This window comes from Sus scrofa, chromosome 2 (assembly GCF_000003025.6).
Source record: "Sus scrofa isolate TJ Tabasco breed Duroc chromosome 2, Sscrofa11.1, whole genome shotgun sequence".
Taxonomy (NCBI): Eukaryota; Metazoa; Chordata; class Mammalia; order Artiodactyla; family Suidae; genus Sus; species Sus scrofa.
Window position 1 is genome coordinate 51,212,330 of NC_010444.4, and position 26,489 is coordinate 51,238,818.

A 26,489-nucleotide genomic window follows, 5' to 3' on the forward strand; every position below is an offset into this window, starting at 1 on the left:
GACCTGGGAGCCAGAAGCAGCACCCAGTCCCCATGCTGGAGTCAGGACCTGGTGACCCTAGAGCCAGTTTGCCTTCACTTGGTGGGGACAGCAGCCACTTCAGATCCTCAGGCTTCCTGAGAGATTTTCACAGTCTTGGAGAGACCAGAGCAGGGAGCATGGACCCCACAGTGGAGGGCAGTCCTCTGGGGTATGAGGCAGGTTGCACGCAGCCGGCCAGGCCCTGGCAGCAGATGCTTGGACGCTGCAATGCCTTTAGCTAGGCTTTAGCTCGGCCACTCTGAAGGGCCCCAATTAAGTGGAGAATGTGATGGCAGAGTGGGGTCAGACAGAAGGATGGGTTTTAATTAAAGAACAGAGGGTTCCCAGGAAGGACAGCGGTGGCCTGTGCAGGAGCGCCCCCATCTGACCACCTTTGCCCCAGTCTTGCTCCAAAGGGTGATGCCACACCTCAGACTGCAAGAGTGAGCACTGCCTGCCCTTGGCGAAGGAGAACACTGCATGACCCCCACAGGGCCTATGACCTTGCATCCAATCTGTGTGGCCCAAGATCAGGCAGGTCCTCTCTGAGCCACTGTTCCCTGCTGGCTGCTGCCCTGCTCTCTCTCTCATCATCTGCACTAGAATAATCAACAAGCATTTAGTGAACGTCTATGGTGTGTCCATTCACAAAGGCCCTGCTGAGTGGCAGGGAATAAGCAAAAATGATGAAACAAATAAACATGTTAAAATATGTTCATGTGCAATGAGGAGAGTGGAGCGAGGGGCTGAGAGAAGCAGGGTAGACTGTTTTAGATGGGGAGGGTGCAGAGGAGCACAGGCCCTGAGAGGGAGGAGAGAGGGAGCAAACTCTCCTGGAAGGGGACAGGATCCTGGGCACAGATGAGTGGCTTGATGCCTGAGAACTAAAATGAGAGGGTGTGTGAGGCAGAAGGCTGTGGGGTATTGGGGGCTTTCAGCTTCACTCAGGGGGCAGGGGCTACATGGGGCTCCTGAGTAGGGCTACTTGCTAGGTGCCAGGAACCAGAGTGCCTGATCCCCTAGGACCTAGATCCTACTCTTCTTGTTGTCCAGGTTCCATAGTCTTGCTCAATATGATGGCAAGCAAAACATTCACGAGTCCTTAAGAGATGCTGTGAATCCTGACTCCTGCTTTGGAGGATGGTCCACACCCTGGCCTGGGCCTGGGGCCAGCTTGGGGAGGCAGTGGCAGATGGACTTATGAGTCCTGTCCCTCAGCTGCCTGTCTTTCCTCAGAGCAGTTTTGCAATAACTGCAGCTGCAGGGCTGATGTTCTCCATATCTGGCTTCCTCCAGACACAGAGCTTTGGAGCAATGAGCAATGAAATCAGGGTGAGGGGGTGTCCTCCAGTGTCAGTTGGGCTGCCTCCAGTCCTTCCCCTGGTCCTGCCAGGGGCTGCAAAAGCAGGGGGCACCCAAGAGGAGACTGGTCTGACCCCAAAAGCAAGAACCACTACAAGGTGTGGCAGCCACAGCAGCCAGCTTGGGTAGACTAGGTGGCCACTTACAAGAAGTTTACTACCCTCAGGCCGATGTGTGCAGACATCACCTGGACAGGCAGGTGAAAGGACAGAGGGATGTCCAAGGGGCCCCCATCCTTCCAGCCCCAGGAACCAGCTTGCATGAGGCCCTGGGGAGGCAGAGAAAAGTCTACAAATGTGGTAGTTAAAACAATAGGAATTTGTCCTCTCTCAGGTTTGGAGGCCAGAAGTCTGAGATCAAGGTATGGGCAAGGTGTGTTCCCTCCAGAGACTTTAGGGGAAGACTCTTCCTGCTTCTTCCAGCCCCTGGTGCCCCAGGCATTCTTTGGCTTGTGGCTGCATCACCCCAATCTCTGCCTCTGATGTCACATGTCCATCTCCCCTGTGTCTGTGTCTCAAATCTCCCTTTCTCTCTCTCTCTCTCTCTCTTTTTTTTTTTTTTTTTTTGGTTTTTAGGGCTGCAGCAGCAGCATATGTTTTCAAGGCTAGGGGTCTAATCAGAGCTACAGCTGCTGGTCTATACCACAGCCACGGCCACGGCCACACCAGATCCGAGCCTCGTCTGTGACCTACACCACAGCTCACGGCAACGCTGGATCCCTAACCCACTGAGCAAGGCCAGGGATCAAACCCACAACCTCATGGTTCCTAGTCGGATTCTTTTCCACCTCGCCACAACGGGAACTCCCTTTCTTTCTCTTCTAACGACACTTGTCATTGGACTGATCCAGAGCCATCTCATGTCAAAATCCTTAACTAATTACAACTGCAAAGGCACCATTTCCAGACAAGATCCCATTCTGAGGTTCTGGGCAGATGTGAATTTGGGGATACACAATTCAATTGCCTGCAAAGCCTAGGGGGCTAAAACCCAGGCATTGCTGCTATCTGGCTGCACCTCATGCAAGACTTCATGCTAGTACATGTCACCAACATGTCCCTAGGTCCTAGCCCCCAAGAACCAAGAGATGGCACATAAAAGAACTGTCTTTTTTTTTTTTTTTTTTTTTTTTTTTGCCGTGCCTGCAGCATGCTGAATACCTGCACAACAGCAGTGACAATGCTGTATCCTTAACCCACTGAACCACAAGGGAATACCCTTAGGATTGTCATTTTAAGTCAGTGAAGATTGCAGAACTTGTTACCAGGCCACAGAATATGGGGGGACCAACTTTTACTTTTCCAGCGTTTTTAGAACCCTGAATTTCTTAGATGTCTCCCAGCTCAGGTGGGGTCTCTCCCTCCTGCTGTCCTCTGTCTGGGGGCTGAAAAGGAGGGGAAAGGCCCCCAGAGAGGGGCATAGACACCAGCCCCTTCAAACCTGGGAGTGAGTCCTAAGAGAAGAGCTTGGTCCAGGTGCATCCTAAGGCTCCACCCCCACCTCACATTCTGTGTTTCCCCCAACCCAAGACTCATGAGAGGCCCAACCTCTCGTTCCTTCCTGATCCACCACTTTGCTGGGTGCCATGGCGCCACACCCTGGTCAGCCTGGTCCTGGTGGCCTCCTCCTGCTGGCAGCCTGGCCTCCAGCCCCTCCCCAGCCACACTGCACGGACCATCAGGGAAAGCCCCTGAGTCACTGGGACTCCTCCTGTGCCTCAAATTCCAGCCCAGACTTCTCTGTTAGCCCGGCTGCCCTGCAGCCTGCCCTTACCACATTCCCAAGTAGAATCTTTCTCCTACTCCTACTGGCCTTATCCAGAGGCTAGAGTGGGGAGACTACACAGGCACAGGGACCTCCTGAACATGCTGATGAAGCCTCTGGATCCCTTCTCAGAACAAGGTTTCACTACTACCTAGAATAAATGATGCACCGTTACAAAAGAAACAGATCCAGCTGTTAAAAGATTTAAGACTTTTCTGGCTTGTGACTTCAGGAGTAACAGTTTCTATTACCTTGACAGGGGCAATGGCTTTGCATATGTACTAAGTATGGTTAGAACTTTCCAGGCTGCAAATTTCCAGCGTGCCCTTCTGACTTTGTTTACCTGTATAAGGCCAGAAGACATGGAAATGAAGCATCACACAAGAGGAGGCATGGGATGTAGTACTGTCACATATGTCAGCCTTAGTTACCAGCCCTGGAGATGACAGGGGTGGCTGCAGGGTGACAACTTCTGTAATTTCAGTTGAGCAGGGAGCAGAAACAAGATTTCACAGTTCCTGCAACAGCTATAACAAAACATGAAAATGTCTTGAGGTTTATGTTGCTGACAAGATCATAGATCCAGCATATACTGCTCTTTGGGAATGTCACCTAACTCAAAATGGGAGGAAATGCTAAATGTCAGCCAGAGGGTCCTAAAACCAAAGATATGCTCTTTGGCACCCTTATAGGAGACCCACTAAATGGGGTCCCTATAATTGCCTTACTTGCTGTCTGCCCAGGCATGGAGTGAAGCCAAGAACCAGGCGAGAAACATTTTGCCCAGTGGAGCTGGCATTCTGGGGAGTACCACAGTGCTCAGGAGAGCTGAGGGGAGCATGCAGGAACCACCCATTCCCAGATAGTGTCCCAGGCAGAGAGAGAAAGGTCTTTGTTGGGAATGGTCCTGGCTTGTCCTGGGAATGGGAAGGAGCCCTGTAAGTTAGGCTGGGGTGAGGGGGCTATACTGGGGATACAGGGAAGGGAGGGGCCTGCATGATTGGGAAACTGAGGCAGGAACAGATCCTTACATTGCCCCTTGACTGCTGTGTGGCGCTGGGCCAGCCCATCCCCATGCCCACCACAGGCTTCCTACATGACCTAGCTGGCCCCAGACTCTAGCCCAGGCCCAGGACAAGGGGCAGAGCTGCCCAGGGGTGGGGTGGGAAAATGGGCATGAGCATGGAGGCTGTGCAGGCCTCCGCCCAGGACCCATACCATCAGAACAGCTGTAATAATTCCTGCAGCCTGTACCAGGAGGGACATACAGGAGGGTAGGCTTGGAGGCTGGGCCTAGAGAAGAAGAGATCTGAGTTGAGCATAGGGAAGTGTGTGGGCTCTCTCCACATCCTACTCCTGTCTGGACAGAAACCTGTCTCAGGGCCCCCTCTAGGCTCCGGGGGTCTATAGAGGCCAGCCCAACAGAGCGAGGATCAGGTGGGGGAGTGCGGGTAGAAATAGGGCCCCCATTCTTCACTACCATCCGAGGAAGTCTTCAAGAAGATAAAGTTTTGCAGTAGTTTCTGGATGTTGAGTGCCTTAACCAAGTAGTGAGCTCCCCATCACCGGATGAGTCCAAAATAATATTGCAGCTTGCAGATGCACTGAATCGCCAGTGTCCCCAGAGGCAAAGTGGGACAGGGGGAAGAATGACAGGCATGCTGGCAACAATCCTAGCTATGGGACCTTGGGTGGGCTTGCAACCTCTCTGACCACCAACAGTCTGGCACAAATGCTGCTCACCTCATAGGCGCCGCACACAGAAGCTGCATGAAGTACCTTCCAGGCCGGGGATCCTGGATTGGGTAAACATCCCTATGCCTCTTCCCTCCCGTCTCTGCCTTTGCTCTCCCATATCCTTCTGTCCCTCTGGCCACCTTCCCCAGAAGGCTTTCTGGTACACATCCTTGTGTCTGACCTTGTCTTGGACTCAGGAACCTTCCAGAGGGGAGGAACTTGACCCCAGACCCCAGTCAGGCTTCCATTCTTGGTCAGGCTGAAGTGAGGTCTGGTATGGGGGCTTTAAGCCTGACGCAATGGAGGCGGCTAATGCTGGCAGCCAATGCTGGCAGGCCCTCTAGGCGGCTCACATCGCCCCCTCCTGGCCAAAGCTGGGTAGACACCCTGCTCAGTTCGTCCCTAGCATATCCATTCTCAGAACCCCGGGGAAGAAGGTCCTGGAGGTACTGGCTCCCTTAGATGGGCACCAGGGGCTCATTCTCCCTAGGTAACTGCTTTGCACTTCCCAACTCCCTAACAGGTCTCCTGCCGGGGCAGGGCCCATTCCTGCAATGTGCCCACCCTGGGCCCCCATACCTCCTTTTCCCAAGGTGTGAAGCAAACCAGAACAGAATTAGGATGAAGGTAAATTCTATTAGCTGGGATCCATCTATCTTTTAAACTGTACATGTAGGAGTTCCTGTCGCAGCTCAGTGGTAACAAACCCAACTAGTATCCATGAGGACGTGGGTTCAATCCCTAGCCTCGATCAGTGGGTTAAAGATCCAGCATTGCCCTGAGCTGTGGTGTAGGTCACAGGTGCGGCTCAGATCCTGAGTTGCTGTGGCTGTGGCATAGATTGGCAGCTACAGCTCCAATTAGACCCCTAGACTGGGAACTTCCACATGCATGGGGTGCAGCCCTAAAAAAAAATAATAAACTGTATGTGTATCTTTCACTTGCTCCTTCCTGTCTATATTTTTACATTTTATTTATTTATTTATTTATTTAATTTATCTTTTTAGGGCCGCACCCGTGGCATATGGAGGTTCCCAGGCTAGGGGTCCAATCTGAGACGTAGTCACTGGCCTACACCACAGCCACAGCAACGCCAGATCTGAGTCACATCTGCGATCTACACCACAGGTTATGGCCGGATCCTTAACCCACTGAGTGAGGCCAGGAATCAAACTCATAACCTCGTGGTTCCTAGTCGGGTTCGTTTCCGTTGTGCCACGATGGGAACTCCCATTTTTTTTATTTTAAAGGAAGATCCAGAGGACAAAATAATCATTTGCAGACATCTATCTGTGGGTCAGTTTTCTGGGGGTAGACAGCCAGCACCATCGGAAGGTTCTGTGCCATTTTCCGGAGATGCAAACCCATGAGGGGCACTTTGAGCATTTTCGGTGTTTACAGCATTGGAAGGGTGAAGGTGGGGAGCAAAGACTGAGGTGCAGAACACAGGCTAGTTCTTCAGCAGGTGGTAAGGTGTGGTGGAGCCAGGAGTCTGGCTCACAGGGCCAAAGGCCCTTAGCCTCTCAGAAGAAGAGGTGACCAATGTTTGGGACAGGAGGGCTGCCACACAATACCTGAAGGCTCTTCTCTGCCAGCAGGCCCTAGCATAGGGCCCAGGTAATGGCTTTGCTCCGTGCCCTCCACAACATGCACAGTATTGGGTAAAGAGTCTCCCAATGCCTCTTGATTGGAGTACCCTTCACAGCAGCAGGAGGGTGGTGGGTGAGTGAGCTCAAGTACCACAGAGGCAAGGGGATGCCGGGGACGGTATGGGACCCGGGTTCTGTGGAAGGCTACAGTAGGGACCACAGTCAGGCTCTGAGCCTGGACAACGTGGAGAGGGGCAGCGACAGGCCTCATCTCCCTTCTGATCAGCCCAGGGAGGCTTCCTAGAGGAGGGAGCTCCCCTGTCACCTGGACCTAGCCGCAGCGGCCACCCCAGGTCTGTTCCCTGCCTAGTTTTGGCTCCCTGCTCAGCTGTGCTACTAGATGCCCTCCTTCTTCATTTGATCTTGCGTCTGCTTCCCCACGTCAGCTCCTCCCGCGAGCAGAGGGCTGCGTAGGTCACTGCGGTCACCAGGACTGAAGCTGGGGAGGAAAGCTGGCACCCGGTTGCTGCTGTCCCGGTCGCACAGGGCCCACTGGGGCCTCAGTCTCCACATCTGTGAAATGGGTATTTGTGCTCAACCCCGTGCAGACAACAGCTAAATCCGCAGAAGCACAACCTGACTCTTCTGAAGCGGGGAGGTGGGCGGTGGGAGGCGGAGGCGGAGGCGGGGGCGGGGGGGTGGTGGAAAGCAGGGTACGCGCAAGCGCAGTAGTGAGCCTGGCGATGTTCCCCTGGCCCCGCGCCTGCCTGCGGTTTGTCCCCGCCTCTGGCCGGGAGTTTGCGCGTGCGCGCCGGGCGGGAAGTGGGCGGGACCGCCCCGTTCCCCAGCGTCCCCCGCGGCAGCAGGCACTGACGTGGCTGCCGTCAGAGCCGCCATCTTGTGGGAGCGAAACCAACGCCTGCCTCTGACCAGCAGCAGCGCTGCGGCCGTCGAGGGTGAGGCTGGGCAGGGGCCGAGGCGGGGGCGAGGGCCAAGGTGAGGTCTGGCGTGAGTCTGGGCCGGGGCAGTGGGGGCCGAGGCCGGGGTTGAGGTGAGGCCGGACCGGGTTAGGGCCGAGGTGAGGCCAGGCCAGGGGTCGAGGCGGGGAGCCGAGGCCGGGCGGGGGGCCAGGGTCTAATAGAGGCCGGGGCGAGGCGAGACGGGGCGAGGCAGAGGATTGAGTCCAGATTGGGACCCGAGGCCGGGCGGGTGGGTGCGGAGCGCCGAGCCAGGGGTCGAGGCTGGGATGGGGGTCTAGTCGGGGCCGAGCCGGGTCGGAGGCCGTGTCGAGATTGGGGCGGGGGTCAGTCGTGCCGCCGGCTCACTCCTCAAGGCCCCCAGAGCAGTCAGGGCGGACGCCCGAAGTACGGCCCGCAACGCAGGCTCTCCAGGAAGCCGTGCTTCCTGCTCCGCCTGCGAGACCTCCTGCCTTAGATTCGTTAGGACCAGGAAACTGAGGCCGGCGGCCCGGGACGCGGCCAAGGTCACACGATGGCCCGGGTTTGAGCCCAGTTCCTCTTTGCTCTGGGGACGGGGCCGGTGAGGCGGGGCGGGACCCGGGTTCCTGGGCGGGTGCTCTGGGCCGGGGGTCTGAGTGCGAGCGCTTGTGGCCCCAGGAAGCCCCCAGATGTACGCGCTGGCCGTGTAGGGCCCCTTTATCCAAGCTTGGTGTGCAACCCTGGAATTGCTTACTGGGTTTCTTTGACATGGATAAGAACATTCTTCTGAGCTGGTGAATTTTTAACCTGCCTCTAGAAAGACCTGTCCGGGGTTGATGGCGGCCTCCCTAGCAGAGCGCTCTAAAGGTTTCTTGTTGCCCAGTGCAAGCGGAGGGAGTAAAATGGTAGCTTTGTTAATAAGACTTGGCAATTAATTAGAAAGTACTTAAAATATTAATCAACTAAGCACTTCTGAGCTTCTCAGAACACCAAGTTGCTTTTTTTAAAATGAATCAAGCAAAATTGCACAAGAAGTCATTGGCAGGAGATGTAGGATGTAATTGGTGTTGGAGTGGTCAGCACTAGTTCTTGTTTCAGAACAAGTGCTCAGCATTTTTTTTTTCCTGCTAGCTGTTTGCGTGGTTGCTCCTTCTTTTCTGACTGTGTGTGTGTCTAAAGGAGTATGAGATGCCATGGCGCATGCTGTGTGTGGTGTCCTTAAGGGTTTTCAGCAGCCGTCTTGAGTAGCCAAAACTGTAAGAACTTTGAATGCCTGGTGTTGCTAGCTAGGTCCAAAATTAAGAGGAATTGAATGTGTGTATGTGTATATCACAAATCTGGCCACTTTGAGTGTGCTGTCTTCTTCTCAAAGGTTTTCTCTGGTTAATGAGTGGAACATAGTGTGCCTTTTCAGTCGGAATGCTCTGTTGAAGATAAATCCATGTGGCCTGGGCATTAGAAACCTATTTCCCATGAGCGCTAACTTCTGATACAGGTATTCAAAGTTGCTACTTCAGAAAAATTTAAGATAGTTGGTTTGGATAATAGCTGACTCACACGCTGTCTGCTCATCGCTACAAGAAAGTTAGTAGAAAGCAAAAACTGGTTCTGTGCTCCTCACAGTTCTGGTTTTTAAATCATGTGGCCTAGCTATTTGCTTTGCCTCTTGCACAATGTGAAGAGGACATTCAGACCAGCTAAGCCACCTCTACCAAAGAACAGACAGGCTTCAAACTACAATAAGGTGCGTCTTGACTTTTTACTTTAGTAAAATTCAGTGTGGACTATCAGCTACTGAGGTGATCCCAGAATCAAATGGCCGTAGGAATAAACCTAACAAAGGGGAAAAACCTTCATGTAAGTTCATAAATGGTGTATTAGCTTGGTTTGAGAGAGTTGAATCAATTTTCTTCAGATTCTTCAAATTGAATGTTGCTTTGCTATGTGAATTTAAATCTGTTCTTCTTGATCATAGGTCAGGCTCACCAATCGTTTCTGCAGCCTTCCTGAGGGTTATGATCAGTTGCTGAACTGGTGTTCAGATCCAGCTAGTCTGTGCTTGCCATACCATTTATGACTGTCTCTGTGCATGTTGTCCCATACATACCCTTTGAGCTTCCAACCTTTGTAGAATTAGAATGAAGGAAATAAAATGCACATCTGTCAGAGGTGGTTGGGAAAGAAATGTGAAAGATTCTTTTCAGTTGGGATCTTAAATAGGAACTTAGCTCTTTTGCCATCCCTCTACTCCTCATTGTTGTGGATGGTGCTGGAGATATCCTCCTAGCACGATCTGAAGTGAAGTGGTCTTTTGGAAACATTTTGACCTAATAGTGGGTTGGGTGTAACCTTTCTATTGGCAAGTAAAGGGGGGCTTGGGAATGTGTGAGAATGTGTGTGTGGGGGGGGTGATTTCAGAGTAATTAAGTGTGAGCCAGGTTGAAGGGAGAGGTGCTTCATCAGGGTCTTATCCTCTTATGATTGCTATAAATAAATTCTTTAAAGTATGGTTGTACTGTATCTGTTACCGCTATACAGCTGTATTGTTATTCTGGAAGGTAGTTCAGCATTCTTGGATGTATCAGATGGCCTGATTAGCTGGAAAAAAATGTGGCAAAATTTAGTACCAAAACATCAAAGCTCCTTATTCCTAGAAGAGTCTGTTAGTCCCTCACCCAGTCCTTTCACCCCATTTTCTTCATGTGGGTGGAAAGGAATAGTGTAGCTGCATGTTGCAAGGCCTAACCTCTATATTCCTAACAAATCCATGTTTCCTTGTTTTTGCACACATTGAAGACAAGAGCTTGGCAGCCTATCATTGAAGAGTGGGATTGTCTCTGACTAAAAGGAAGAGACAGAAAAAAGCATACAAGGCAGGCACATTTTACAGACATAGTAATTGGGAGTGGTTCTGGAGGAGGCAAACATTTTTACACACCTAAGGCCACAGGGGTCACTGTTAGTACACAACATAAATGAATAGAAGCCCTTGTTGTGATCCATGTACATTTTCAGAAATTAGAAATGTATAGTACATGTTAGAAACATTAATGTTTAATCAGAATTTAGTAAGTTAAGTTCCTCAGAGGGATGCCTATAAGCCAGAAAAGTTTGCTTCCAAAGAGCAAGTCATATGTAAAATAGCTAAAAACATCTTTCAGTTTGTATTGGGCATCCCACCCACATATTACAATGCTGTATGTGGGAGCCAAACAGAAAGCTTAAACGGAAAGCTTAGTTCTAGGTCTCTGAGATCCTGGTAGTTTTTAACGTGAAGTTTTTTAAGTATCTAGTCAGTTTGACTTAGGGGAAAATGGGCAAGAAAACAATTTCAGGCTTTTGTCTAGACTCACTTGTGAAGAGTAGGAATGAAGGCAAAGTTAGATGTGCCAGCATTTTGATCACAGGATTCAGAATAAAGGGTGTCTTTAAAATACTGCCGTTGGAGTTCCTTGGTAGCCTAGTAGATAAGGGTGCAGTGTTGTCACTGCTGTGGCTCAAGTCATTGGTACAGGACAGGTCCTGTCCCTAGCTTAGGAACTTTTATATGCTGTAGGCACAGGTGCCCCCCCCCCCCCCGCCATTGCTGTTCACAGTGCATTTTCCTATCATCTGTAGATGAGCATGCAGTTGCTAACTGATTGAATTAATTATTACTTTATATTTAAAATAACTATATTTTTTTTGTTAGTTTTAGCATTTCTCTTCCATCAAAGTGATATGAGACCTTGCAAATTCCTGAGGAGATCAGTGAAAATCTATTCTTTGTCACTAGTCGCAGGTACCTGAGGGCAGGTTTAGGAAGCAGATTATGTGCACATTCCTCCTGTGGTATTGAACATTTGCTGAGATGCACATTTGCCCTGAGTAGTTAACTGTATCTCTATAACCCAGATTTCCCCCTCACTGGAATGTTAAAGGAATGTTCAGATTCCACCACACTCATGTACACTTTTAAACTAGTATGAAATTCATTGTTGACTTTAGTTTTTTTTTTTTTTTTTCTGGCAAACTAATTTTTAGGAAACGAATGTGTAAATGTGTATGATTAATCTTTTTACTTTTTAATTCTTAAGGCCCTGATAAATGTTCTTTTATGATTCTTCTCTCCGTGACAGTGAATCCCTTGTGTGCCCAAAGAGGTGGCCAGTGGAGAAAGGTAGAGATAGGAAGATGGGTGAGTTCTGGGCAGAAGAGGCTCCGCTGGCAGAGTATAAGGCAACAGGACACAGAAAAAGAAGTGGACCCTGAGTACCTATCTGGAGGCTTGGGAGAAGGTGCCATTTGAGCAGAGATATAAAGGAGTGTGGGGTCCTATAGGTCTTTGGGAGAAACAGGAAGCTTCTCCCAGGCAGGGGAGCAGTAGGTACAAAGGCCCTTAGGTGGGAGTGCACTTAGTGGTTTTGGAGACTTGCCAGGAGCAGAGGAGGAGAGAAAAGCCAATTGGTCCTTGGAGTAGTAGCTCCATGGAAAGGGTATATTGGGAATTTGTGGGAGAATCTTAGACTCTGTCAAACGAGGCGGTCCTGGTATTTAGTACATTTAGTAGCAAGAATTAATTCTTTTTATGTCTTTCATATAGGTGAAAAAAATCTGTTTATGTCTTACACGTAATTCTCTTTCTGTTCATGTACAGAGTCAACTTTGGGATTGGTGTGTGTATGGCTTTAATTTCTGGATTTTCCAGGAATAAGACTGCCTTACAAAATGAAAGGTGATTGTATTTTGTTCTTTGCAGAACCTTACCAAGAATTTTTCTCTGTTTCCAGGGAGTGGGGTGGGGGATGGATTGAGACTCCTTCAGGGACACCACAGGCCCTGAGTATCAGATGGCAGTGCATTTGTGGCAGTCTGTCACTGTTTTTCATTTCCCTGTTAAATTATTTGGGGCAGCATGGGTTTTTTGTCTGATATATATGTTGGTTCGCTTCCCTGGCCTCGCTCAGTGGGTTATGAATCTGGTGTTGGTGTGAGCTATGGTGCAGGATCCAGATGCAGCTCGGATCCTGCATTGCTGTGGCTGGTGCTATAGTTCAGATTGGACCCCAGCCTGGGAACCTCCATGTGCCATGGATGTGGTCCCCCCCCAAAAAAAAAAAAAAAGATTAAAATTAACATCCCATGGCATTTCTTATCACCACCTCTATGATCCAGAAAGGGAGCTATTTTCTGTTAGAGAAGTTCTCACAAGAACTTCTTCCTGGGCAATACCAGCTTCTTGGAGAGTGAGGCAGAGGGCATTCCAAGTGCTCTAAGTTGGTGCACCTCTCATGCTCCTATCAAGGGTTGCAAGAAGGGCAGGTCTAGCAGGGGGCTTGCTTCAGCATTTGGGGGATCTAACAGAGGCTCCCAGCTATTGCTGCACTTTAGTTTTCTGAGTCCTCCAGGAAGCCCATGTCAGAAAAAGAGATGGGGCTGGAGTTTTTAAATTTTGTTTTCAAAGTGAAAGTTCCTACAGGCAGAAATCAAGTTTTGGAGATTAGTTTAATCACTCACAAAGTCCCCTTGTGCTGAAAAACCCTGCAACTCTTGAGAAGTTTGAGGAAGAAGAACTGGGCACTGGCAGCTCATGGTTAGTCACAGTTCCCTTTTTCTTCAAGGGTGTGTGGAAAGGGATCTCAGTAACCCTGACTTCTCCAGAGCCCCACCCTGGTGCAGGGAGAGGGTCCTATGCAGGTGGCCTCTTTGAGAAGACACAAGAACAGAAACCACAGACTTCAGCACATTTGTGGTAATCACATAATTGAAGTGGAGTGATTAAAAACAAACTAATGTTATTTACTTCACAGCAGGAATCAGAATCCCGAATCACCTTTCCCTTCCTTGTTCTCACTACTAGAATTGAAACATGGGGCTCTTATTTGACAGGCGTGCATGCCCTTTCTGTCAAGGATCATGGGGGTTGAGACTTCAGTAGATGGAGTTGTGTGAATGTGTGAGTTTCTGCAGCTGAAGCTTCTAGCTGCATTGAGAGGACTGACTATAACTGCGGATCAGCCTTTGGCATTGCTTGGTTCAGAAGCCTCTATGAACTAATTTTACCATTGAGGTGAGGTGGAAGGGTAAACACTGTTGTTCCGCTTCAGTTTCACCATCTGTCAGTTGGATTCACTGAGTATTGTTGAGCTTTTTGTGCTTAGAGCTGTTCTTATCACACAGCTACTCTTATACAACTTCGGTGACTGTTAGCCCCATGGTGTGTTGAAGGTGCACTGGGAAAAATAAGGGGGAAAGACACCCACCCTCACCCCCACCCTCTGTGGAAGGTGGCATCTGAGCTTTGCTTCAGAGGTTGTATTAAGGGCTCATTGGGCATGGCATGAATCAGTGTGAGAGGAGACTGGGAGCACACCCGAGGTTGGAACATGGGCCTGAGCATCTTGTTGAGGAGTTCCAAACCAGTGATCCTCATCCACTGGATTGGATTGAAACACAATTCTAATTGACTTCCAAAGGACCACTGATGTGCAGAATTAGTAAGCAGGGAGTTCCTGTCATGGCACAACGGAAATGAATCTGACTATGAACCATGAGGTTGCAGGTTTGATCCCTGGCCTCGATCAGTGGGTTAGGGATCCAGCATTGCCATGAGCTGTGGTGTAGGTTGCAGACATGTTTCTGATCTGGCATTGCCGGCAGCTGTAGCTCCATTAGACCCCTAGCCTGGGAACCTCCACATGCCTCGCAGGTGTGGCCCTAGAAAAGACAGACAAAAAATAAAATAAAATAAAATAAAATCTAACACTAACCAGAACCCAAAAACCACTGTGAACCCTAACACAAAAACTAAGCCGTAAAAAAAAAAAAATTAGTAAGCATTTGGTGGCAGGACACTTTTCTGGGTGTCTGGGTGGTTTAGAGTTCCCCGTAGTTTCTCAAATCCTGCTATGATACCTTTCAATCTAAATTACTTTAATTTCCTTCATTTTCATCTTAATTTGTTATACATTTTAATGTTGTAAGGTCAATACATATTTGTGGTTTTGGTCTTTTGATTTTTACCCCACTCAGTAACAACTTCTTTAGACTTAACTCGTTTGGAGTCAGATAGAGGGTGTATGTGCCCTTAATGCCACATTGGAAGTGCTCATCAGGGTCCAGGGCGCTGACCATTCCACAGTAAGGGGCCCAGGCACCCACCACCAGGTCTGTAGGACCAAGCTATTCTATCACTGCTGCCCTATCCACAGCTAGTATACTCAGAGATCCTGCACAGCTGCAAGAGGCCAGAAAAAGGCCTTGTGCCCAGAGACAAATCTGAGAGAAAATACCAATGAGCAGCCAGTTTTGCCACCAAGATGAATGTACAGATCTGTGAGAGATGCTCCTGATGCAGCATCCCAGTGAGGCCTCAGCTTGTGGGTATCATCAGCCACTTGTTGGAGGCCATGTGACTTTTGGGTTCATAGGTCCTACATGGATATTGCTTTCATTTGGGCTGGCCAGTCTGGTTATATGCTCCCATCGTAGATTTCAGGGCAATGTAAGTGTGTTGGTAATGTGCTTTGAGGGCAGTTATGTTAAAAATAGTAAATAAAACCTTTAAGACTATGAATAAGGGAGAATTAGAAAACATAAGTAAATACGTTCATCAGTTAAATGCTTTGGTTTTTGTGGTTAGTGGTAAGTAGGGTTAATTGCAGTCATTTTCCACATTTGCCTTGTGGTTGGTGTGCTTGTTCCATTAGACAGTAGACAGTGGCTCTTGGGTGTTCATGTTCGTATAGACCAAGAGCTAGATTCATTAGATTCGTGAATGAACCTGATTTCTTATTGTTATTTTAAGGATTTCACCTTGAATCTTAAGCTGACAAAGAGTGATCTAAATTGAAATCGACTGGTTGGGTTGCTCCTCCTAAGAATCATACTTGACAGGAAATTTTGGGATGCAACTTGCAGGTTAAGGACCAGCCTTCAGCCTTCCATTGTTAGCATACTGGCCTCCGGGTTTCTGGCTGGCTTCTGGGTTTCTGGCACTCAGCCTCCTTCCTTGGGGGTAGGTGTGTGGGATTGCTGCAAAGAGGGCAGGTCTAATACCTAATTGATTCCTGCAAAACATCCTGAAAGTTTTGTTGTAAAAAAAAACAAAAAAAGTCTCTTACTGGAACTCACCTTTAGATGCAGACCAGAATTACACAGTTCTAGAATGTTTTTGCATGTTCTTTCGTTTATTCTTTTTCTTTGTATTGAAAGTTCAGAGTCAGGGTAAGTGAAATGGGTAAAGTTGGTCAAAAGGTGCAAACCTCTGGTCATAAGATAAATAAATCCTGGAATGTAAGGTACAGTATGGTGACTGTAGTTCACCATTTGTATTGTATATTTGAAAGTTGCTAAGAGAGTAAATCTTAAAAAATTTTTGCAGGGGAAAAAGGGGTGACTGTGTGAGGTGATGGGAGTTATTTTTGTGGTGATCTGTTCACAGTATATACACATATCAAATCATTATGTTGTACATCTGAAAATAATAGTGTGTATGTCAGTTATATTAGAATAAAACTGAAGGGAAAAAAGTTCAATCAACTTAATCACATCCTTCGAGTGTCTCAGGCGGAATATTCTTCCTTCTGAGGATGTTACTATCTTCATCACAGTCGTGTTAGGCCCGTAAGGTGTATCTATCACTAGTATTGGCACGTTTAATTTTCTTCTTAAACTAATTTTCATAAAATGGTGACAAAATGTAATGCTGTACTCAATTGCTCAATTACAGAAAAATGTCAGCTACAGAAATGAAATGTTGGACTAATAGGATAATGACTTAAGGCTGTATTTAATCTGATGTGCTCAAGTCCCAGGTTGATGTACAGAAAGCAGTTTGTAGCAGATTACAGTATGCAATATTACCTATTAAAGTGCAGGACACCCCCCCTTTAAAATTAAATCCTATACATGTCATTAATTAGGCTTCTTAGTGGTTGATAATCTAAGCACATATGTGACTGCTAGAAGAATGGATTAAATCTTTAAAGAAAATGTTTTATAATGTATATCAATTCCTCAGGAAAATATTCACTTTGTTAATTTTTCTTAAATTAGATACTAAAACTGACATTAGGAACCATAGAGCTATATACATTTTACTCTATGTACCTTACACCTCAATAAACTTGACTTTTATAAAAAGCAAAGAGAACAAAAGTTCTGATGTCACCTAACTCTTCATTTGAGTGGGGGATTCATCTCTGTGATCCCTTATTTACAGAGGGAACAGAGCAGCCCACCACGTCTAAAGCGGAGAATAGAATCCACACTCTTGTTTTTTGCCTCCATGTTTTGCTTCCCAAGCCATGCTCTAGATTAGTGATTTCTTCTTCCTAATGATTCCCAGCAGTTTGGGTCATCTTGATATCTATCGTTACAGAGATTCTGTTAAATAAACCAGCTCTAACAGTTTCACAAAATGCGACAAACTTTCCTTCTGCCTGAGGCAAGCTGCACAACTCTGAATGTAGGGTAGGGCTCTTCCTTGCTTATTCCTTAGTCCTTTGAGGCTTGTTAGGAGGTGCAGCAGATATAGGTAGAAGTTATGGGTACATTTATTTCTCTTCAACAGCTAAACCAGTCACTCCGGATTCATTTACTGGAGTGGAACGGTTGTAAACTCAAGTTTTTTCCTCCCTGCACTGGCTTTCTGAGGGAGGCCCTTTGTTGGCCTTGGCCTGTAGCCTAGTAGATCTTTGCCAACCAGTTGTGTCCTGTTTTTTGCTGTAATGTTGAAATGCCACCCTGTCATTGTTTCTGGTCCTAACAAGAAAAAGAAAAAACTGTTTTTTGGGGAGTTTTTTGTCTTTTTTAGGGCCACACCCATGGCATATGGAGGTTCCCAGGCTAGGGGTCTAATCGGAGCTACAGCTGCTGGCCTATACCACAGCCACAGCAGCTCCAGATCCTAGCCGTGTCTGCAACCTATACCACAGCTCATGGCAATGCCAGATCCCAAACCCACTGAGTGAGGCCAGGGATCGAACCTACAACCTCATGGTTCCTATTGGATTCGTTAACCACTGAGCCACAACAGGAACTCCAAAACAAAATGTTCTTTTTTTTTTTTTTTTTTTTTTTTTGGTCTTTTCTAGGGCCGCACCCACAGCATATGGAGGTTCCCAGGCTAGGGGTCTTATCCAGCCGCAGTCACCTGCCTACACCAGGGCCACAGCAGTGCCAGATCCGAGCCGTGTCTGCAACCTACACCACAGCTCATGGCAGCACTGGATCCATAACCCAGTGAGTGAGGCCAGGTATTGAACGCAACCTCATGGTTCCTAGTCAGATTCGTTAACCACTGAACCACAACGGGAACTCCGAAAAAAAAAAACTTTTCTAAAGGGACTGCATCTGCTCAGGAAAGAGACATGCTGTTGTTACTTTTACATCTTTTCACGCACAAAGGTGGGCTCAAACAAGGGCTCTTTTGAGAAAGTCAGTGTCTTCACAGCTAACAGATACTCACGATTAGTACAGTGAACTGGAAAAACAGGTTTTGACCTGAGTGGGAGGGATCCTGGTGGAGGAAAGGGTGAAATACTAAATAGGCCTAGGCTGGGTGTCCTGCAAGTTACAACCTGTGCAGAGAGGCCAGGAAACAACTCTGGTGGTCACTGTTGAACATTTTTACTGTGACAAATTCTGTGTTAGGTCAGGAGCCACCAGGGTCCCTGGACCAGGTGCGGGGCAGGTATAGATTTCCTGTATAGTGGGAGAGACCAAGTGTTATGTGTAGCATCTTAAACCCTAGAGTTCATACTCATCCCCGTCCAGGTTCAGCCACCAAATGTGTGGCCCACTCCCTCTTTGGGGCTCCAGGACTTGGACAAGTTTAAAAAACATGTGTGGAGGGCAAGGACCACGTTGGTAACCAGACTGCAGGGCCAAGACAGGCCAGGGACAGTGAGTGGGCAAACACATTGGGCTCTGAGGGAACTGCCAAGAGCATGACAGGAGGAGGAGGAGGTTCTTGGACTGCTCAGTGTCACGGCTGTGACTTGACTGTATTCTGAGACTGACGTGCATGTCGTTGGTCTGCTTTCAGGCCCATTTTCCTAGAATGTTCCAATAGTTTCACATTGGGATTGGGGAGAATACTGATAACTTTTTCATCCCATAGGCCCAGGTTTTGTGTCAATTTGTACACAAAGTATAAATAGCAGTCTTCCATCCTGCCTCCATAGCGCCTTCTCTGCCTTGTTCTAAATGAGCATACTAATACTGTTTCTCTCTGTGTCAGCTTTGGACAGTGAGGGTTGGCCCTTGAGACCACAAACAAGTTCTGGCCTTAGCTTCCCAATACCCAGCAGTGACAGTCACAGTATCATGACTGAATAAATATTGTTCACTGCTGAGTCACGTGACTGGCTTATGTTTTCTCTCAGGAAATCTTAAAATGACTTCCTTTTTTTCATTTTCATCCTTGGCTTTTTCGGTGTACCTGTCATTGGTTTTCCCCAGTTCCCCTAGAATTGCCAAACCCCACGTTTAAACCAGTATAGGTACACATTCCTCTTTTCCTAAAACAGCTCCTTCTGGCTTCAGCTTGGGCCGGTTGCTGTGCAGTCCTGCCGCTGTATCTCCCTGTTGCTTTGGTGGGGGGCTCTGCATGCCTGTGGCAACCTCTAGAAGGCTGCATATGTGATGCCTTGCACTTTTGACCCCTTGGTTCTGCTTGACACTGAATTTTGCTTTGGCTGATACAGAATTATAGGTTGAAAACACTGCTAATGTTTCTCTTGGGGGAGCAGTTTTAGGTTCACCACATAATTAAGAGAAAGGCACAGAGATTTCTGATAAACGCATAGCCTTCCTTACTATCAGCATCCCTCAGTGGAGCAGTGCATTTGTTACAGTTGATGAACCTACATTAACACATCATCCAGAGCCCACAGTTTGTTTACATTAAATTTCACTCTTGGTATTGTGCATTCTGTAGGTTTGGAAAAGTGTATTAATGACATTTCTACCGTTGCAGTATCATACAGAATAGTTTCACTGCCCTAAAAATCATTTTGTATTCTTTGTAACCCTGCAAAACCACCGAAAAGATCTTTTTACTATCTCCACCGTTTTGCCTTTTCCAGAATGTCACATAGTTGGAATCATACAGTGTATAGTATTCTTAGATTGGCTTCTTTTCACTTAATAATGCACATTTAGGCTCCTCTGTGTCTTTTCATGTCTTGATAGCTCTTTTAACTATTGAATAATATTCTGTTGTTTGCATCTACTCATCTACTGAAGGACTTTGTGGTTGCTTCCAAGTTGTGGCAATTATGAATAAAACTTTTGTAAACATCAGTGTTGCAGGTGTCTGTGAATATTAGTTTTCAGATCCATTGGGTAAATACCAAGGAGTGTGGTTGCTGAATTATATGGTTAGAGTATGTTTTGTGAAAAACCTCCACACTGTTTTCCTATTGGCTGTACTAGTTTTGCATTCCCACTAGCAATGAGGAAGAATTCCATTGTTCTGCATCCTTGCCATTGCCAGGTTGTGTTGTGGATTTTGGCCTTTGGTCATACTAATAGGTGTGCAGTAGTAGTTCATTATTTTAATTTGCATTTTCCTGGGGACTTATGATGAGCATCTTTAATATGTTTTTTGTTTGTTTGTTTGTTTGTTTTGTCTTTTTAGCTACTTCTTGGGCTGCTCCAGCGGCATATGGAGGTTCCCAGGCTAGGGGTCGAAATCAGAGCTGTAGCCACCGGCCTACGCCAGAGCCACAGCAACACAGGATCCGAGCCGCGTCTGCAACCTGCACCATAGCTCACGGCAACGCCGGATCGTTAACCCACTGAGCAAGGGCAGGGACCGAACCCGCAACCTCATGGTTCCTAGTCGGATTCGTTAACCACTGCGCCACGATGGGAACTCCCAATATCTTTGATCCATTTTAAAAAATGTTTTTCTGGCCACGCCTACAGCATGTGGAAGTTCCCAGACCAGGGATCAAACCTGAGCCATAGCAGTAACCAGAGCCACAATGGTGACAACACTAGATCCTTAACATGCTGAACCACGAGGGAACTCTCCCTTTTTAATTTAATATAAAGTTGTTATTGTTGAGTTTTAAGTGGTCTTTGTATATTTTAGATGATAGTCCTTTATCAGATGTATATCTTGGAGATAATTTCTCCTAGTCAGGTTTTGTCTCTCACAGAGAAGAATTTTATAATTTTAATGAAGTCTAGCTTATCAGTTATTTCTTTCTTGGGATCCTGTCTTTGGTGTTGTTATCTACCATGTCCAAGTTAGATGTTGGTTTAAATTGCTCCTAGTTTCCTCTTTTTAAAATTGTGTGTTTCACTTAGGCTGTGAAATCTGCCATGTCTCTGTATCCTAATGCCCTGTTATTTGTGGGCATCAGATCCCCTCATCATGTTGATACTGAGCCTGTGTGTGTGTGTGGGGGGGGGGTGTTATGGGTTTTGTTTTTATTGTTTTTTCTTTTTAAATAGTATATTTTCTGTTTTGCTTCTCTTAAGATTTCTGTCTGTTTCAGTCATTTCCATTAGGGTCTTCTTAAAGGGAGTTAGGAGCTGTTTGGGGGCCTCCAGATGCAAGAATCCATAGGTCCTTGGTTTGAGGCCTCCAGGTCTCATGAGCAGGTCCACCTGGGCACTGTGCCTCCCTGTTGACTTCACTGTATCCCTCTGCACTGTATCCCACTGCACCCCATGCCTTCTGCCTGGATAGTAGAATCAGAGCTCCTGGTTTACTTACTCCAAAAAGGTCCCACTTGGTCAGATTTAGATCTCACCAAAATTTGTTGTCTTCCCACCCTCCACACCCCCAACACTTCTCTCTGTCCTTTTGAGTCAGTCATCACTTTTCTTTATTGGTAGTGATTTTAGGAGTAAGTTGAGATAAATGTGTGAGTTCAGTTCCTTCTGTCCTCCATAATTTATCATCCTCTATGTTTAGGAAAATTGGCTGGCTGCAACAAAGGAAGTATATATTAAAGATCTTTTTTTAAGTTTTCATTTTATATATAGGTAGTATTCAAAATCGAAAAGAAAAAAGTATCAAGTGCACTGAAGCCTGCTGGAAGGGGCTCTACTGGGCACACTTAGACCCACTGGGGTGGTTGTTCTGATCCACTGAATAAACTAGAATGCATGAGTTCATGCCATATCAGTACACAAAGAAGGGAATGGTGGTTCCTTGCAGTAGAATACTAACAGCTTTGAGAATGACTAAATAGAAAATCACCGTTTTGACAGTTTTCATAGCAGTAATTCAGCCAGGAAATGTCAGAGTGCTGAAACTAGAGGGTGGAAGTTGGATGAGGAGCAGGACATGTACATAGTCACCCAGTCCTCACTGATGACTAGGCAAAAAGTATCTTACAGTGGAGACTTGGCAAACTTAAGTGGAGATCTGGCAACTCCACCTGAGCCTGTCATCAGAGGTGACATGGAACAGTGGGGATCTGGGGCACACCCCCCAGGTGGAGTACAGTGGTGCATGCCTGGTTACCCCAGCAACATCCATCCAAAGCCCAAAGACTGGGAGCTCATGGTTACTTCCAGGGATGGGGGATTAGGAATGTAGGGCAAAGCCCCTTCCTAGCCTTGACAGTGGCTTCCATCCACCAACACCCTCTCAGTGATCCACGTGCAAGTAGCTCCCTACCTGCTTGGAACAAGTTCTCTGGTTCATTTGGTTTTCTGTCAACACTCACACAGAGTTCTTTACAGTTGAAAGCTACCACAGTGTGGCTTCACTTAGATGCTAAAAATCCAGATTCCTTAGCTTTCAGCATTTGAACTTTCTCCCTTCTTGTTTGCAACTAAAACTGTTAAAGAGTGAAAGTGCTGAATGTGGAGGGGCCAGGCCTAGGCAGCCTTGGTGCCCTGGGGACATTTCAGGATGGGAGATCTCCTCTTCCCATGAGCAGCACTCTCCCACAAATGACAAATTACGGTCACTTGTGCCTTCCTGCAGATCTGGGTGTCTGGGGCTGGCTGGGCTCTGACCTTGTGTCCTAGCCAGCTTGATGGTATCCCAGTGTTTCTGCTCTACTGGGTAAGGAAAGCCTGGGAGGAACATGTTCTTGTGTGAGCATGTTGCTACACGGAATAGGCCTTCTCTCAAGGATAGCACTGACCATAGCTTTCGGCAAAGTTTCCCCTGACAGGCTCTCCAGGACCGTTGCTGTGAGTTCACCTTTGGACTGCATGCCTTCATGTGCTACCCTAGAGCCCAAGTGTTTTCACCCCCTGGTCCTACCTGCAGGATGTGCTAAGCTCTCAGCATGTTAATAAAGGTTGGCTTTTGGTCTCTGCCATGGGCCCTTCTAGCTCCTTGTGCTTTGGTCATCTTAACATGGACTGTGTTTCACTGAGACTTGGGGCAGTTGGGAGGAATGGTAGGACCTGGCAGTGGTTGTTTCTGGCTCCTTGAAGAGCTCTGTTAGATGGTGGAGAATCTAGCATTCATTTGAAAGCCACACCTCTTCATGCATGTTGGACATTACCTCCCACAGTGGCAGGTTGAAGGTCTTAAAGGTAAGTTGCCCTGTGACCTTGGGCATCATTTCCGGAGATAATGGCAGCAGCTGTTTCAAATTCCGGTCATCCTTATTCTAAGATTCCCATACTCTCCGTTCTAAGGGTAATTTGGGGGCTCAAGAAGCAGGTGGACGGGTTTGTCTTGTTTGGAAACCAGGTTATTTATCGGCTTATGCCTTGAGTTTCCAGGAGAGATAGCAGAGCCTCTGTCTGCCTGTGGGTGAGTGGGTAGGGGTGGTCTCTCAAGCTGCTCCTGTTCTGCTGACCCTGGGCAGCACAGAAAGAGACCCAGGGGCTTCTTGTTTCGACAGGTTTCTCTGGCCAGTGTTGCTCCCACCAGTCTACAGCATGGGGAATATCTTTGCAAACCTCTTCAAGGGCCTTTTTGGCAAGAAAGAAATGCGCATTCTCATGGTGGGTCTAGATGCTGCGGGAAAGACCACCATCCTGTACAAACTGAAGCTGGGTGAAATCGTGACCACCATTCCCACTATAGGTGAGGAGGCCGGGCCTCGGAGGCTAAGGGGTAGCAGTGGCTCTAGGGAGATGCTCACCTTGGGTCTTACTCCTCCAGGCTTCAACGTGGAAACCGTGGAGTACAAGAACATCAGCTTCACCGTGTGGGACGTGGGCGGCCAGGACAAGATCCGGCCACTGTGGCGCCACTACTTCCAGAACACGCAGGGTGAGGGTGGAACCCAGTTGTACCCCTCAAGGAGGGCCATGGCCTGTAGGAGAGGTCGGGGATGTCCTCGGTGCCTACACTAATGCTCACTCCTCCCTTTGCAGGTCTCATCTTTGTGGTAGATAGTAATGACAGAGAGCGTGTGAATGAGGCCCGAGAGGAGCTCATGAGGATGCTGGCAGAAGACGAGCTCAGGGACGCTGTTCTGCTTGTGTTTGCTAACAAACAGGTATGCATGACTGAGCTACCCTGTTGCTGGGTGGTGGGCACATGTCAGGTGGTTGGCCTCTCAGGTCTGAGGGTCTGATGAGGGAGTAACAGGACGGGTGGAAAGGGTTCCATGCAGTTTCCTTGACCCATGCCTATTGTGCTGCCTCTCCCACCAGGACCTTCCCAATGCCATGAATGCAGCCGAGATCACCGACAAGCTGGGCCTACACTCTCTGCGCCACAGGAACTGGTACATTCAGGCCACCTGTGCCACCAGTGGTGATGGGCTCTATGAGGGACTGGACTGGCTGTCCAATCAGCTCCGGAACCAGAAGTGAGCTGTACACCTCTCTCCTCCCCTCTCACTCCCTCTTCTACCCTTGCTTTACTCTCATGTGGCAAACGTGCCCCTGTGGTGTGAGTGCCAGAAGCTGTCTCCATGGTCAGTCACAGTGTGCTTCACCATGCTGTAAATGTGCAGACGCAGCCTGCAACTGGGTTTTTATTTAATGTAAATAGTTTTTGTTTCCAATGAGGCAGTTTCTGGTACTCCTATGCAATATTACTCAGCTTTTTTTATTGTAAAAAGAAAATCAACCCACTGTTTAGTACTGAGAAAGGATTTTAGGCACACGGGTCCTCTAGAAGTCACGTGTCAGACAGGCCCAATCCTCCTCCTCTGGGCTTTAGATCTGTGTTGAGATCCATTTTGGTGGTTGGTTTTTAACCCAAACTCAGTGCATTTTTTAAAAATAGTTACAAATACAAGATAAGGAGAACACTTGAACACACAGAAGGGAGAAATGTGCCTAGTGTAGGTTCTGCAGTAATCACCTGAGTCCAGTCCACTGGTGGTCTGTTTCCCATTGGGAACATGAAATGAAATGGAGCAGAACCAGCCATGATCCATTCTGCATGGTCACAATAGGATCCCTCTGATTGGCTCTGTCTTGGGTCATCCCACACCCCATTGCGTTTTTGCTTGTATTTGTGCTCACATGGCCGCCCAGGAGATGGACTGGAGCTGCAGCCACTGCTCCCAGACCCCTTGGAGGAACCCCAGCCTTTTCTTGAGTCAACATGGGCACCTTGGTTGGAACACTCTGGCTGGAGCGGGAGCCCTGCAGTCCCCTTGCTTGCCTGCTCCGGGCTCTCTGGGGTCTCACCAGCAGGAGCATGGGTGGTCATCCTAGAGCCCCAGCCCCTTGGAGCCCCTGTCTACATGTGCTTTCACGCCCTTAGCCTGCAGGGGTCAGATTTGCCATCGAAAATGATAACCTCTACTTTTTTCTTTTGTATTTTGATAAACACTGAAGAAGCTGGAGCTGTTAAACTTTATCTTGGGGAAAACCTCAGAACTGGTTTATTTGGTGTCGTGGAACCTCTTACTGCTTTCAATACACGATTAGTAATCAACTGTTTTGTATACTTGTTTTCAGTTTTCATTTCGACAAACAAGCACTGTAATTACAGCTATTAGAATAAAATCTCTTAACTATTTCGTGGCTCTCCCATGTTTGGGTGCTCCTGATTGACAGCCTGACTCCTAAGAGGTGGGCAGGGACAGCAGCTTGGTCTTCACCTAGGGAGGCCAGCATTGCCCTGACCTGTTCCATTCCCTTTCTGTCCACTCCTTCCCATCTTCATTTCCCTGTGGCCAGGTGTGGGTATGTCCCAGTGCCCTTGTGGTGACTTCCTCATTGCCTCATTGTTGGCAGTCCAGCCCTTGGTCCCAGTCTTTGCAATGCCAGCTTCTAAGGGACAGCAGGGTCACCACATGGGGTATGCCCAAGAGGCTAGGGCCAGGGGTGGTTTATGGAGGAGGCCCTTCACCCTTCCTAAGTGCCCCCGGCCACATTCCCATGTTGCTACTACAATGATTGTGCCTGGCTAGGTGCTTTGTGCCATAGACCCCCTCCCTCTTGACCTGGAGCCCTTCTTGGCACACTGGGTGGGGCAATTGGCAGGCCAAAGCCCAGGTGTCCTTCCCCCAGGAGGCAGGCCACCTAGATAATAGTCTGACAGGTTGAAAACCAGTTGTCCGTTCTGAAGACAGAATTCCCTCATTTCTTTTAAAATCAGAAATAAGAATCTCATAATAATGACTCCAGCCTGGGTTTTGTCTTTATTCTATTGTGTCTATAAAATGTTTTCATTTTTTTCTGTGGACAGCCTGGTTGTATGCACCTCCCAGCCAGGGGGAGGGAGCCCAGTGCCTTTGCAGCAGACACATGGAGGTAGGTAGGACAGTCAGTGGTTAGGAAGTCCCTTAGTGACCTGGGGAGACAAGCATGGCCTCAGGTACAAGTCCAAGTCCACCTCTTCATGATCTAAGTGCCCAGCTCAGGTTGCCCCTCCTAGCATGCTCACCCCTCTGCAGCTGAGCCCCTTTGACCCGTGTGGCCTCCTTCTGGCCACACATGACCCAGGGCTCTTGGTCAATATGAGACTCCGAGATGCTGACCACCAAAAGGACAGTGCCCTTCCCAGTGGGATCACAGGTAGCCTTGCTAGAACCCAAGAGATCACATCTTCACACATCACTTTTTTTTTTTTTTTTTTGTCTTTTTTTTTTTTTGCTATCTCTTTGGGCCGCTCCTGCAGCATATGGAGGTTCCCAGGCTAGGGGTCGAATCCGGAGTTGTAGCCACTGGCCTAAGCCAGAGCCACAGCAACGCG

General features: G+C 48.0%; 1 protein-coding gene across 8 annotated transcripts; it reads left to right on the plus strand.

The window, feature by feature from the left end:
• On the plus strand, window positions 7,268–25,311 carry ARF1 (ADP ribosylation factor 1). Of its 8 annotated transcripts, XM_021077234.1 has the most exons (6): window positions 7,347–7,429; window positions 12,048–12,125; window positions 23,227–23,411; window positions 23,490–23,600; window positions 23,705–23,829; window positions 23,987–25,311. In XM_021077234.1, exons 2-6 carry the CDS (start codon window positions 12,073–12,075, stop codon window positions 24,146–24,148), a joined length of 636 nt encoding a protein of 211 aa, XP_020932893.1. In that variant the 5' UTR covers window positions 7,347–7,429; window positions 12,048–12,072; the 3' UTR covers window positions 24,149–25,311.